Here is a 15,704-nt window from a genome sequence, read left to right as displayed (position 1 = left end):
GTTCATAACAATGATCAAGTATATTTATAAATCATTTATTATCTATTAACAGTTATATACAGTATGTAGTGCACACATATTACACAGCACTTAAGAGAGTATATTTCAGTCTTTCACATTAGTCCCTGTCCCAGTGGAGCTTACAATTTATATTCCTGATTATATGGAGACATACACTAGAGAATAAAGACTTTTAAGCTCCATTTTTGTCAGATTAATTAAGTATGGGTTTTTTGTTTTTCTTTGAATGTAGTTGGAAATCAGGGAAAACACCTGCACAAACGTCACTCAGGTAGTATCTTGTCCATGAAATATACTCATGACTACAGGGGTTTGAAGCAGAAATATTAACCACTGTGCCAACTCTAGCAAATGTGAACCCTGGTATGGGATTTCCACTACATTTTTTACCCTAAAAGGACATTAATGCAAAATAAACATGACGTTCCACCCAATTGGGGACCGTAATAAATGGAAATATGTACAGTAACACAGAAAACAAAGCTGAAAAAAGATTCTCATCAATGTTAAACAAGGGGGAACCAAAATGAATGGCAGGTGATCATAGTGAACACTTCATGTTATAATTAGTGTCAGATTTAAACAAAAAATACAACTTTAATTCTATTTTTTGCAACCCTCCTCCAGTGTAATGGGTGTTGGACAACCGTCCACTATTAATTTCTAAGATTATAGCCAGCATTGGTATTATTATAAGCTCCCTTCATTCTCACAGCTCTCAAACTCATAAACCCAAATGCACGAGTAACACATCCTCTTCCAGTTTTGGTCTGCCCATTTAATTGCAGCTCAGAGCATAGGTGGCAGAAAGAGGGAAGTAGTCAGGTGGTGCTAAATCAATAATCAATATTAATAAGTCTTTAGTGATAAATTAATTTATACAGTGTTATGCAAACTATATCCTTTCTAAACTAATATTTTGTTGTTTTAGACCTGCTGAAGAACCAACTACCTGGACCGGTTATTTTGGCAAAGTAATCATGGCTTCCACCAGTTATTTGCCCTCCCAAGTAACTGAGATGTTTAACCAGGGGAGAGCTTTTGCAACTGTTCGTTTGCCTTTTTGTGGTTACAAGAACATCTGTGCATTGGCAGTGTAATTTCATTCTCTTCTTTATTTATATGTGTGTTAAGTAGCACTTCATGCTTTTGATTATCCTATTAAATTATTATTACTACCTCCACAACATATCATGTTAGTATCTGGGATACAAATAGGTATTATAATGTACATCCTTATAAAAAAAAACAAGCCCGTTCTAAACACACATTTGTTGTTAATGGTATAACAGAATGTAATACACACTCTTATGTTTAACTAGTGAGCAAGACTTGGTGTGTACTGCAAAATATGGGGTCCTACACTGTTCTGACCTCACTTGCTTGTGTTTGTGGCATTTAGATCTAGGAGAAAGGTGTAGATGGTAATTTGTCATTCAGTAATGAAGTATTAGGATTTAAAATGTGAACACAAGCTATATATACAGATTTGTCCATGTACATCTAGCCTCCTTTCGCATTAAACAGCCCTTCTAGTAGCGCTGGGCATCTTTTTTTACTATTTAAATGGTCTAGTGTTCATTCTAGCACCCTGCACCTTTCAAAATATGTGCAGTTCCTCTTTCCTGCCTGAGGTGTTACTGCCTGCTTTGGTGCTTCTAGTACAGTCTGCTGTGTATTGAGATATTGACCAGACTCTGCTTTAAAAGCACCACAGCAGACAGTGACACATCAGGCAGGAAGGAGGAACTACACATAATTTGAAAGGTGCAGGGTGCTAGAATGAACACTATAGTCTTATTTGCAAAATGAGTGAACATAAAAGCAGATTCTGCAGGACATCCTCCCCCAATAACTCCATCACTGTTGACAACACATTACTCTTTTCCTGTCCCAGCTCTGCTGCATGGGTGATGCTACTCATGACTCCTCCCTCACCTTTGCCCCCCACATCCAATATCTAGCTCAATTCTGTTGGTTCCAGCTATGCAACATCACTCGCATCATGCCGTTCCTCTCCCAGAGTGCAATTTAACTTATTATCCATTCACAGGTCATTTCACAGATTGACTATTGAAACATTCCCCTCACCGGCATTGCAGCTAGATTTATCTTTCTCTTCCATCACTCCACTTCTGCCAAGCCCATTCAAGAAAATCAATGACTCCTATTTTCTTACAAAATCCTCTTTAAAGTCCTTGCCCTCATACAAGACCATCTCATCAAACAATCATTGATAACCCATACAAGATAAAAGAATCGAAGATGGTGCAATACAGTTTTAAATATAAAACATTAAAATACAGAAAACATGGATAGGTAGCAGCAGACTCTCACCATGAGGTTTGGTCTACAAGCCAAATTGCAGATATTAAATGCACATGCGTCCCTGGAACCTCCACTTGATTGATTACCTCAGCGTCCATGCCAGATGCCATGTGTGTCCAGTGCAATTTATTTAGGGATATATATACCCTCTATTAATACCACACCAGGTGTTCTTCAGGGGGACCCTGCCTACTGCATGAGCAATACAAGCTGTTAAAATACCAAAAGTACTGTTGCTGGGGCAACAGATATCCCTACAGGTTATCTAAACCTATATTATATAAGGGACCAAAACCATTCATTTTCGCCCATAATCACATTGTTCATATATCAATGATGATAAGGATGTAATGCGCTGAATGGAGAGTAAGGTGTTAAAAGTGCCATCACACTACATTGTATTTATTATATTTTTCCTACAATCGGTGCCCTTTTTTTTCACCCTTTGTACATTTTCTCTATTTTCTCATAACTCTTGTCATTCTATATTAAAAGATCGAAATAAAAGTTAAGTTTTAATTAATTTCATATACAGATGGGTCAGGTCCCATCCTGGCTGGCGGGTCGCCAGAACGTCCGCGCTGGCGACCCGCCAGCAGCCGCGCCAGCGAATACACTGAGACGCGCGTGCGTCTCAGTCTCGTCGCCAGCACGACGGAAACCCTGTCCGTCTCCGCCTCAGGGAGACGGACAGGGTTAGGGGGGGTTAGGGGGGGATGCGGGCAGGCGGCGGGGACCCCGGGGGAACGGATGGAAGCGCCGTCGGAAGGGGACGCGCGCGCCTCTCGTGCGCGCGTGTCCCCTTCTCACCATCGCCATGGCGCTGGCGGGGGATGGCGGCTGGCGACGCCAGCGCCATCCCCTGCCAAGATGGGACCTGACCCATCTGTACACAAAAATAAGAATGCGCCCACAAAGCTTCTTTCTGTCTTGTGTTTGCCTTCTCCTGAGCAAACGAAACCCCCACTGAACTAGATGGATGCAAGTATTTATTCAGCCTCACCTACTATGTAACTATGTATGTAGTGAGGACTTGATCAACGTACTACTAGAGGCTTGTGGCTAAAGCTGGAGATAAGTGTGTGGATGAGGGTGGTCGCTGAGTGTTTGAGTATGTGAGTGAAAAGTGAAGAGAAGAGGACTTTGACAACAGGAGTGAAGAGGGCCCTGCTCTGAGGAGTTTACAATCTAGTAGGAAGGGGAGACAGGCAGATTACATGAGGTGCAAGCAAGTGGGAGGTGCCTTGATAGCAGGATGTAAGCAGGCAGAGATGGTCAAGGCATGAGGCAGGGGGTCAGAGGACCAGCCTCAGGACTGGGTTATGCAGTGGAAGGGTATGCTTTGATGATTAGGTGAGTTTTTAGTGCCCATTTGAAGCTTTGCAAGGTGGGGGAGAGCCTAATGGAGCGAGGGTGTGCATTCCACTGAAGGGGTGCAGCATGGGCAGAGTCCTGAACTCTTGCAAGGGAAGCAGTGATCAGGGTGGAGGAGAGACGATGGAGGGTGTATAAATGGAGATATATGGAGCAATGGAATTAGAGATGTCCCTGTATGTGAGTGTGAGGTGTTTCAAGAGGATTATGTAGGGAAATGGGAGACAGTGCAGATTTTATTGAATGTGAGTGGCAGAAGTGAAGCAGAGGAAGATGAGCCTGGCTGCAGCGTTAAGGACAGATTGGAGAGGAGCCAGTTGGTACCGAGCAAGACCAGTGAGGAGAACATTGCAGTAGTCGAGCCTTGAGATGACCAGTGAGTGGATGATAAGCTTAGTTGCACTCTGGGAGAGAAAAGGCCTGATGCAAGCAATGTTGCGTAGTTGGAACTGACAAGAATGGCCTAGGCAGCGGAGTTGGGGTAGATATTAGTAGGTGGTGTAGCTCTTGGTGGGGGAAGATAATGAGTTCAGTTTTGTCCATATTGAGATTCAGAGAGCACTCAGACATCCAGGAGGAGATGGCGGAGAGGCAGTTGGAAACCTGAGCGAGAACAGTAGGGGACAGATCAGGAAAGGAGAGGTAGATTTGGGTGTCATCAGCATAGAGGTGGTTTTGGAGGCCAAAGGAGTTAATGAGAGCACCCAGGGATGAGGTGTACAGGGAGAACAGAAGGGGGCCAAGGACGGAACACTGAGGGACACCGATAGGGAAGGTGGTGAGGTGGAGGCAGAGATTGAGAAGGAACAGTTGGTGAGGTAAGAGGTAAACTAGTCAAAGACAGTGCCAGAGAGACCAATGTTTTGTAGTGTGTGGAGGAGAGGGTGGTCCACAGTGTCAAAGGCAGCAGAGAGAAGTGGCCCCTGGATTTGGCTGACAGCAGGTCATTGGTGACTCACCAGGGCAGTCTCAGTGGAAAGGAGTGGGTGAAAGCCAGATTGAAGGGGATCAAGAGAGTGGTTAGAGAGGTAGCTGTAAAATACCTGTAAACCATCCGTTCAAGTAGTTTAGAGGCGAATAGGAGAGGAGAGATAGGGCGGTAGCTCATGTGTGATAAAGGGTCCAGGTTGGGTTTTTTAAGAATAGGTTGAGACCAGAGCATGTTTGAAGGGTAAGGGAAATATGCCAGTACAAAGGGATAGGTTAAAGAGGTGAGCAAAGTGGGAGCAGCCAGGGGGGAAGAGGGAAAGAAGGAGATGGGAGGGGAGGGGGACAAAGGAACAGGTAGAGGGGGAGGGAGGATGAGCTGAGAGAGTGGACTTATAAATGGTGCAAGTGAGCTGACACAGGTACAATGCAATGCTGTTATTGTCAGGCATAATTTTTTGCAAAAATGCATCTCTGTGAATAAGACACACAAGCAGACTGCTGATAAAAATATATATTGGCATGCCTATGATGTTAAAGGGAAACCAGTTTTCAACAATACACCAAAAAACTTGGCATCAAAACTTATGGAGATGTTTTAATTTAAGATTAACCTCTACCAGTTAAACTTTATTATGTGACTGGGACGCTCGTGCGTCCCAGTCTGATGGAGTCCCTCTCCGCCAGCGGGGAGGTTCTGTCGAGCAGCGGCAATGAAAGAGAGGGGCTCCATCTGTGGTTGATGACTATAATTTTACAGTGTTTTCGAAGAAAACGCTGTAACGTAGCATTTCATATGCAATTGCAGCAATGGTCACACACAGAATATAAATATAGACAATGATGAAACACTCAAACACTATGCGTTTCTAATAAAAAATTAAAACTATTTTATACAATACATTCCTTGTGCGTGGATTCACAGATGATGACAAAGATAAACTTAAAATTGCTACTTTTTCCCTCTCAATTCTTCATAAGTAAAGACCTCATCCTCCACATCATCTGTGAATCCACACACAAGGGACGTATTGTATAAAACCCCTGTTTTTTTTGTTTTGTTTTATTAGAAACGCACCGCATAAGAGTGTTCATCATTGTGTATAGATTTTTGTTTTTTTCTGGAATATGGTAATGTTCCTTGATGAGACTTCACCCTAGGCTGCTCTTACTGCACCAATTATTGGGATCCATCAAATCTCCGTTTGCACACAATATACTGTAGGCATGTCATTTCAATCCTAAAAAGTCCCACAAAAGACACTAAGTGCACAGAGTAAGTTCATGACTTGGCATGACTAGAAGGGCTGTTTAACGTGCAAGAGGCTAGATTATGTGGACACATGTATACTAAGAATTTTTCATCTGTACAAAAAAATAAAAAAACTGGTTACTATTGGTTACACCACCTTTGTCCTGTGTACCCCTATGCCAGGGGTAGTCAACGTGTACCTCTAACTTCCATCGAACTACACATCTCACCATGCCTTTCCACAGTTCTAGCATGCCCTAATAGCAGAATAATGGTAAGACATGCTGGGATACATAGAGCCACGATAGTTGGAGGGCTGCATGTTCAATTCTTTGCTCTACACAGTTTATTTAAAGCTTTGTAAGGTGGTGGTGTAGGTCTAATTTATGTCAAGCTTACATATTGTCTTATGTTCACTTTAAGGATTCAAAAGATCCCACGTCTACTAGTTGGTGCAGCAGATGGTTATCTTTACATTTATAACCTTGACCCACAGGAGGGCGGAGAGTGCACACTAATGAAGCAACACAAGTAAGAAAATGTTTTTCTTTTTTTATAGTCTTTATTTGTGGAATTTCTTATTGCTTCTGTGACTAATACCACTTCAGTGGCCCCCTCTCCCCACCCAGCCACACACCTGTCACTGGCAGTTCCTCCCCTAGCTCCCTAATTCGGCAGCAGCTACTGGGCTGCCGCCCCTGTCCTACTTCAGATGTCCAGACCCTTGTTGGGACCATTTACACCGGCCTCTACCCAGGTCCTAGCCATGTTCATCCCAGGTCAGGACCTGGGTAGGAGTCCTGTGTAAATGGTCACGGGTTGACCCCATTTACACTGCCTCTGACCCACCAATGACCCGAGTTTTTGCTGTGATGTAAAAGGGGTATAAATCTTACTCCTCCACACAGCAGTAGTACTTGTTAGAAATGACTGTATGAGCATAGAGCAATGTTTGGTAAAAAAAGCTTGTAATTCTCTGTGACAGTGGAAAGTAAAGGGACTGCGGTGCTGACAATGATGAGTGGTATTTTGTTCAGCTGCACTAATTATGGACTTGTGAACGGAAATATTGTCACTCAGATTAGTAATTAAAAATAGGTGTGAAAATGAACAAGCAGACTTTTTTATTAAACACTTTGAGTGCCAATGTTGCTGTGAGAGATCCTCAAAATATCCATTAAAAATGCCAGCATCACTCAACACGACTGTTCCTTTTTTTTTGGTTGCAATATTTAACAAAACTTCAATTAATTGACTTGGCTGTATGTTTTTTTTTTTATTGAATAATTTTTATTGCTTTTCAAACAAAAACAAAAAAAATCTAAAGTATTTGCACAAGTAGTAGGGCAACAGATCAATAGGTGCATACAGGAAATATATATTAAAAAGAAGAGAGACGGTAGTCCACAAAGAGTGGGCAACCGTTCGCAGACAGGGATTCTTTTTGGAGGCACACTTTTAATTTGTTGAGAATAATGTATAATGAATGAGTTAAAACTTAACTTTTAATTCCAATATGTCTAAAATAGTGATAACTCTATTAAGTCATATGAAGCAAAATTAGCCATGTAGAATTAAACTATAAATAAATATTTAGCATATTTTCATGTGAACAAAAAAGATGGCCACTGATATATTTTCTCATATAATCTTGTCCAAATCAGTGGCAGTTGGTGGTGTTGTTTTGAATAAACATATAGCATAAATTATGCAAGTTTTTTTGAAACCTATAATAGGTCAGCTGATGACAGATCCAGAATATGTGATTTATCTATAAGTATTTGAAAATTATTAAATTGAGAATATAATATAGAGAGTCACATATAGTATACCCCTAGATGATGGTTAGCCGTATGTTGTAGAAACTATCACAGTATGGTAACTGGCACAGGTATCCTTTCAAGATTGGGAAAAGAGCAGTACAGTGAGTTAGAATCTAATCTTTCTGCTGCCCACCTTCTTCATGGAGATGAGCGGAAGGGGGGTGAGAGAAGAGTAAAGGCCCCCATACACTAGCCGATTTTGGTCAGATTTCGGCCAGATCAGTCGGATCTGGCTGAAATCGGACCAAAATCGGCTAGTTTTGATGTCCCCTCAGATCCGATGCACGGTCCCGTGTGCATCGGATCTGCGTCGGGTGGTCGGACAGTCAGCAATTGGCTGAGAGAGCGCTCAGCCAATCACAGGCTGCCCATTCATTGTATAGGCTTTTTTTTCTAGCACTGACAGCTCCCGGCTCTCTCTGCCCGGCTCTATGCCGCCTGTGTCCCCAGCCCCCCCTGCTCCCACCAGCAGCCCTGCTCTGTAGCCCCCCCCCCCTGCTCCCCGGGTTTTTTACATGTGATAAATCGAGACGATTTATCACATGTAAAAAATGGCACATCAAGTGCCAATCTAATCAAGCTCCCCTGGGGAACAGCCAGGGAAGCTCAGGGGGAAGTCGGAGGCGACTTGTCCTAAGGACAAGTCACCCTAGTGTATGGGGGCCTTTAGATGCACTGATGGAAAAAATAGCAGGTGAAAGGAGGACACTCCTGTAAGTGGTGTTAGGTCAGTCCTGATAAATATATATTAACCAGATTAGGATATATACAGACAGATGGATAGACATGTGTACGAGTCCATGCTCACAGTATTGAAGTGAGGATGATGGACGTCTCCCTTCCATAATAAGGATAAGTACTCATTATACATCCACCCGGAGGCACCATCTGAGCAGACGAGCACAAAAGAGAGAAGAAAAAGTGTAAGAAGGCACGATCATAGGTACATAAAACATCCTAAATCTGTAGCTCTAGATAATCAAAAGTATCACTGTCTTAACTAAAATAACATATTATACCAGTTAGCGGTAGTAAAAGAACACCTCCCAAAGGCACAAATCAACCCACCCAGAAAAGCCCCCACCCTGTACTACAGAAATGTGATATTGGATCATTTTCCTCAATAAAAAATGACCATGACTATTTTTTTTTATTAGGCCCCTATTAACTAGTCCAATTTGGCCTGTTTTCTTTAGATTCAGATGGATCGGAGTGACCAATTTGAAGAAAACAGGCCACGCAGGAGCTCCCACTGATCTGATGTGTGGCCCCGCATCAGATATGTCTGATTGATAGATCCTTGGTGCTGCATCAAGGGTCTGTCTGATTTGAAGCCGTCAGGGTCACAATGGATGGATTTTGTGTACATAAGATGCGATACTGTACATCTGAAGTACACAAGACCCAGTAAGATAGGGCAGCATGCAGGGAAGGGGGTGGAGAGACTTTCACTGTTGGACAGGATTATGTTCCCCATAGCCATGTCTGCGGTGCCTGGCAACTATGCCCGCGTGTTTCTCCCAGAGAGATGAGGCAGGAAGGGAAAAGCATCTGCAAGAAACATGGATCTGGTCAACCGCTGTGTAGTCTCTGTCCTCTCCCATGTAAGAGCTCGTGCCCGTCAGGTGGTGATGCAATTTCAGAGGATGACGCAGTGAACCATGTGGACCTAATGCTTGTGTCGACCTCATGACCTGTCAACTTTGTCCCATGTTGACCTTTCCGCATTTTGATCTAGTGGTGTCAACCTAATTACTGTCAACCAACATGCTAGACCTAATGATCCACACCCAGTAGGTTAACATCAAAAGGCTGACATTAACAAAAGCACTATGGCACCAATTAGTGTAACTCGTACCCTGACATGGCTCACTCCGTTGTGCATGGCACACTTTACCATTCTCAGTTTGAGTCTATGTGGATGGTAAAATATGAAATACCTGTAGTTAAAAAAATAAAAAAAAGTTAAAATTTTTATTTCTACGCTCTCCACCTATTCTCCCTCTATGGAGGTCGTGGAGTAGGGATAATAGCCGGTGGCCGTCGGGATTTTAACAGTCGTGATTCCGTCGTCGGTGTAATGACAGTCGGAATCTAGCACCCATGGTAGGGTTCCCTAAAAAGAAACCTTTATATATGGGGTACTAACCCTTTTCATGTAAGCAGAGTGTAAGCATTCTGAATATCCTGTTGATGATCAAGGTGATCCCATAACAAAAATCCACTAACTTCTCACTTGCAACATAGAAGAAAGTGTCCAGTCTTTGTGGTCCCGTGGGATTCCCATATTTACATAGACTGTGTGTTTTTTGGGACTACTACATTATATTTGTTTTTCATTTTATTTGCACGTGACCGTATGAAATAACTGTGGGAAATAAGCGGTCCGAGATCTACACCTGGTAAAATACATCCTATTTTAGTGTGATTGATAATCAGTACCCACAGTAGAGCGCTGCCCTCCTAAAATTCTTTTTGTATATTCCTTTGTTTTGAACAGGTTGATAACTCCTGGTAAAGGAGGTTAGCTGCACTTTAAATTGCGCACCAGAAATCCAACCCATTTACCTGTATATGTATCTGCTTGTTATCACTGTTTTTCTGTGCTGCATAATGATGGGTTATAGGGAAAAGAGGAAAATTATCCTTCAGCATATGTTTGAGAATTATGGAGAATCCTCCCACACAGAGATTGTGGAAGAGAGTTTAGACCAGATTTTGTTAAGATTGGAAAAAAATCTTAAAATAGAAAGTGCATTATGGTGGGAGATAGCTACATTAGAACAATATGTAGCAGACAATAGTTATCAATAAGGATCCGACAAGTAAGGAAGAAACCAGAGAATTCTATACAGACTGGAGAAAAATCACAGAAGAATGTTCCTTTGCTCTGATCAATTTAATCATTAAAGAAAGAAAAAAAACAATTGAACATAATTGAAGGGGAAATTAACCAATTAACCAAAACTATAGAACCATCTAGGGGCCTGGCTGAATATGACCAACTGGAAAGGGATTTAGAGTGAAGAGGAAAGAAAAAGAAATTATACAAAGAAAACAATGTAAATATATGAGGGATAAAACCATGATTGAAACAGAAGAATTTCTGGAAAATTATGAAAGCGAAACATCCATAGAAACCGCCAGTTGTGACTGCCAGGAAGACATCCCGACACAATATAACTCAGAAAATGTAATGGAGAATAGACAAAAAGACCACCCAAGAAGAAAACCAAAATCGCCCTTTAGGAGGTTCAATATCATCAAAGAATGGAGATTTGAGGGATTTAATGATCACAGAAGAAAACCCCCTACATACAGAAGAGACTTCTCTTCAAAAACCCACCACTATAAATCATCTAAACACAACACCATTCACCACGGCAACCACAAAAAAGATAATGAATTCCTGATCCAGGACGAATGGAATGAAGGTGACCATAAAACTCCCTATAAAAGAACACAAAATAAATATCGAAGGAGAGATGCGGATGATACTAGGAAGAGGTACTTCACCCCGAAAGACCAGAGAGGAAGGAACGAGAGAAGACATCCCTATCACACGCAGGAAAGAAATGAAATAAGAAATGTCAGATGGAGAGAATCCATCAATGCACAACCAGATTCACCTTTTTTGGAGTATGGGAGAAAGAAAAAAGAAAGGTGGTAACAAAGAAGGAAAAACACGATCAGAAGACCAAAAGAGGAAAAAGGGGGAGAAAAAAATAAAAAGAAGAACATCGAAATGGAAAAAATGGGGACCCCACTACAAGTACCATAGAAGACCCCAAAGATAACAGAATCTTTAACCTCAGTAAACATATACTCGAACCAGAAGAGACGCCGGTATTAAATTACGGTTTAAAATATGCCGTGGATAACAGAATAGACAAATTTGGAACGTACATAGATGTCCAGAAATTTGTAAGGAACCTCTCATTAAAATGTTTCTTCGCAGGGAGAGAAGAAATACCCTGTGAAGAGAGAACCTTCAAACCCAAATCAAGCTTCAATCCCACCTTTTCAAAGGGATGCTATGTCGAGACCTTTCAAAAACTAATATGTGAGGATCTGGATAAGATGACACCAAAATTTTTCGAAAAAAAACGAATCTCAGTAAACGAGAGAGATGCCGTCAAAACATTACAAGACAGAGAAGACCATCATTAAGCCGGCCAATAAGGGTGGAAGCATAGTCCTTATGAATCAATGCTATTATGATAAAGAAGCATTCAAACAACTAAACGATAGGAATACTTACGGTCTACTATGAGATTCCAGATCTTTTGCTATACGGTTGCGTGGATCAAGCAACCATATAACAAAAGATCTGGAATCTCTGATCTCTAAATATAGGGAACAAAACATCATCACAGAAAATGAAGCAAAATTTCTCATTAATCCCAATCCATCGTTGCCAGTGTTCTATCTTCTTCCGAAGATCCATAAGAATACGAAGGAACCTCTGGGTCGACCGATAGTGGCGGGTACAAATTCAATCACATCGAATTTATCGGAATTCGTGGATTACGCCCTTCAACCAGTAGTAGTTAAGATAAGAGCCTATTTGAAAGATACCATCAACATAATAAATGTGATAGAAAATACAGAATGGGAAGAAGGGGATATTTTAGACACAGCAGATGTGAGCTCCCTGTATTCGATAATTGACCACAAAAAAGATCTTGAAGCAATAGAATTATTTTTGGAGGAAGGAGGAATAGAAAATGGAAAAATGAATTTTTTGAGAGAGGCAATTTATTTTATACTCGCCAACAATTTTTTCTGGTTTAACGAGAGGTTTTATAACCAAGTCCAAGGCACCGCGATGGGTACCAAATTCCCACCAGCAAATTTATTTATGGGCTGGTGGGAAGAAAACACCATTTGGAATAAGATTAAAGTATGGAGACGCTATATCGACAACGTCTTTTTGATTTGTTTTTTTTTATCATATATCTCTTTATCGATTTATTTTTTTTTTTTTACAGAAAAAAGAAAATAGATTAGATAAATTAAGTTTCAATCAGCAAGGTGCATATAACAATACATTTCTCTAATAGCGATAGCTCCATGGAGACAGGCTTCAAAGGACAATGACTGACCTTATAATCAAAGGATATTCTCCCCTAATAGTTTACCCCTTATGCAAGATCAGTGTATAGGATTTCTGTGTAAGCCTGTGTTTTAAAGGAAAAGGAGGAGGAAGAGAAAAACATTAAAAAATAAATTAAAAAAAGTGGATTTCTATGTAGCGTTTTGTGTTTTTTCTGTGGAGTGATCGTCTTAATCATTGTGTATAATTTCAAGGAAACTTTTGTATATAATTTCTGTGTGATCCAGTGCCTCACAAAAAGTGAGGGATTGGTAAATTAGATTTGTGTGTGCACCCTTCCAGTGGAAACTCTTGTGTAAAAAAAAAAAAAAGAAAAAAAAACAGTGAGAGATTTTTTTTTTTTTTTAAATAAAACAGAAAAAAAAGAGTGGATATCGGCGTTTACCATTGTGCATTTTTACTGTTTAGTGATCATTGTGTATGATTTCAAGAAACTATTTTATATATAATTTCTGTGTGATCTAGTGCCTCACGAAAAGTGAGGGATTAGTAAATTAGATTTGTGCGTGAATAGTTGTGCACCTACAGATGGAGCGGGCCTTATGCTTGCTGGCGATCCGCCAGCAACACGGCGCTCCGTCTGACTGAGACGCGCGTGCGTCCCCCACGCACGCGCATCTCGGTATCCGGGCGGCCGGGCGGCGAGGCGGACGCAATACTGTCCGCCTCCCGCTCGGGGGGGCTGGGGGGACCCAAGGAGGCTGTGGGGGGGTGCGGTCGCCCGGTGTGGGCACCGGGCGACCGAGGGAAGCACCGTCGGAAGGGGATGCGCGCGCACCTCGTGCGCGCGCGTCCCCTTCCGACACACAGATGGCGCGGGAGCAGGGAATGGCGATGGCGACGCCGTCGCCATCCCCTGCAAAGATGAATCCCGCTCCATCTGTATCCAATAGAAGCTCTTGTGGTAAATAAGTATTGTACAAATGGTTACTTTTAAATCTGTGTAATATAAGTGAGTGGGATATTTAACAAAAGGAGAAAAGGAAAAAGAAACAATAAAACAAAAAAATAAAAATGAAATAAAAAAATAAATAGTAATAATAATAAAAAAAATGAATATAAAATATAATTTAAAAAAATAAACAAAAAGGGTATAGGTAGAAAAATTATTTGTATCGTTACTTCAGGCCATCTATAGCCGAGGGGAGGGGGGAGGGGAAGCAATCCGTAGGATTACTACAGTGAGATTGAGTAAATTATCCGTATACCGAATTCATATAATAAGGGGATATTACATTAATTTCCATAGGAAATATTATTTGATTTAGATTACTATCAAGGTCAGACTAAATTCGTAGTAAAAATCTTACATATTATAACTATTACTTCCCCCTCTCTCTCTACTCCTCCCCTCTCTCAGTAATGCTCCTTTTCGCTGATCCACACAGAGCTATCACCAATCTTGTACACCTTAAAAAAAAATTATAAAATAAAAAAAAATTAAAAAAAATTGAAAGAAAAAAGGGAAAAAACAAACAAACACAAAATAAAATAGATTAAGTATCTCTCTATATATTTTGTGCCTGTCTATGCCTATTTTAACCCAAGTATCTCTAACTACTTATTATTTCACTATTCTTTTCTTACAAGTATATCCACTAGCCATGTATATCTACTCAAGGTATTAAAAAAAAAAAAATGTAATTAGATAAATTTGGCAACATTGTACAATACAGTATTCATAATCCAAGCCAACTATACGACCACAATACCATGTATAGATACTATATACTACAGCAGTGGTTCCCAAACTGTGTGCCGTGGCTCCCTGGGGTGCCTCGGGACACTTGTAGGGGTGCCCCGGGTTGGTGATCTAGGACCAATTGGAATTATTTATGATTAATTATTTATGGGCAAAACCAGTGCTGGTGGCTGCCAATCATAAAATGTATACAAATAGAAGCAAATCCTGCCCTTTACCACCTAACTGACCCTAGGAATCGCATAGAATCCCAATATAATTAATTTTCTGGGGGTCTAGGGGTGCCGTGAAAAACTATTTGATACTCTAGGGTGCCGTAATTCAAAAAACATTGGGAACCACTGTACTACAGTAAGTCTCACCCTTCATTATCTAATCGTCCGAAGAGTTCTCCACCTCTCTACTCAATCTAGATGCATTCCATCTACCCCATTTTTCTATAAACTTCCCGGTAGCTCCTCGTATTTTAAACATGTACCTTTCGTGACTCATTACCTCATTACCTCATTGACCAATGCTCTCCACTTGCTATGATTACTGTAGCTAGTGTAATAAGACATAATACATATCTATATATATTATTAGAATATGCTTCCTCCAAGTCTACACCAAAAAAACAAATCCGCGGGTTGATTATAGGAAGTTGTGGTTCGGTAAACCGCTCATCCTTCCAAACGGTCCCCCAAAAATCATAAATAATGGGACATTCCCAAATCATATGCCAGAATCCAGCATTATCATTTTGGCACCTAGGACATTGTGAGTTATCTCTAAGGCCCGCCCTCTGCATAGATGCCGGAGTCCGATAGACTCTATGTAATCTATAAAAGGATATTTGTCTGAATCTGATGCATGGAGTTGTATATTCTAATGACCTCAGGATCTGGTTCCACCCTTCATATGAAATGGCCCCTAAATCTGTTTCCCATTTCAGTCTGAGTTTAGCGATTTGGTCCGGTGTAGTTTTTCCATTTATAACTGCATATATAACAGATGTTTTCCCTCTCTGTCCTAAATTAGATAACATTTTTGTAACCGGTGAGTCTAAGATTGTCGGGGGACCCTGAGGGAACTGGGCTGTCGCAGCATGGCGCAGCTGGAAGTATCGGTATAGAGCAGTGTTAGAAACTCCAAACATATCTTTACCAATAGTCCATGAAT

At 41.0% G+C, this 15,704-nt stretch overlaps 1 protein-coding gene across 7 annotated transcripts in view; it reads left to right on the top strand.

Moving 5' to 3' along the window:
- The window catches only part of WIPI2 (WD repeat domain, phosphoinositide interacting 2), a 474,144-nt gene that overhangs the window by 318,626 nt on the left and 139,814 nt on the right, over nt 1-15,704 (top strand). For 4 of the 7 annotated variants that reach the window (XM_083153525.1, XM_083153522.1, XM_083153518.1 and 1 more), the window contains exons 9-11: nt 254-292; nt 953-1,117; nt 6,326-6,433. In XM_083153525.1, the coding sequence (XP_083009651.1) occupies nt 254-292; nt 953-1,117; nt 6,326-6,433 (312 nt within the window). The remainder of the gene's footprint in view (nt 1-253; nt 293-952; nt 1,118-6,325; nt 6,434-15,704) is intronic. The other 3 variants (XM_083153524.1, XM_083153523.1, XM_083153519.1) reach the window with 1 other exon arrangement.

The sequence above is a fragment of the Crinia signifera genome, chromosome 7 (assembly GCF_055691185.1).
Source record: "Crinia signifera chromosome 7, ASM5569118v1, whole genome shotgun sequence".
NCBI lineage: Eukaryota > Metazoa > Chordata > Amphibia > Anura > Myobatrachidae > Crinia > Crinia signifera.
This window is presented reverse-complemented; position numbering and strand designations above follow the sequence as displayed.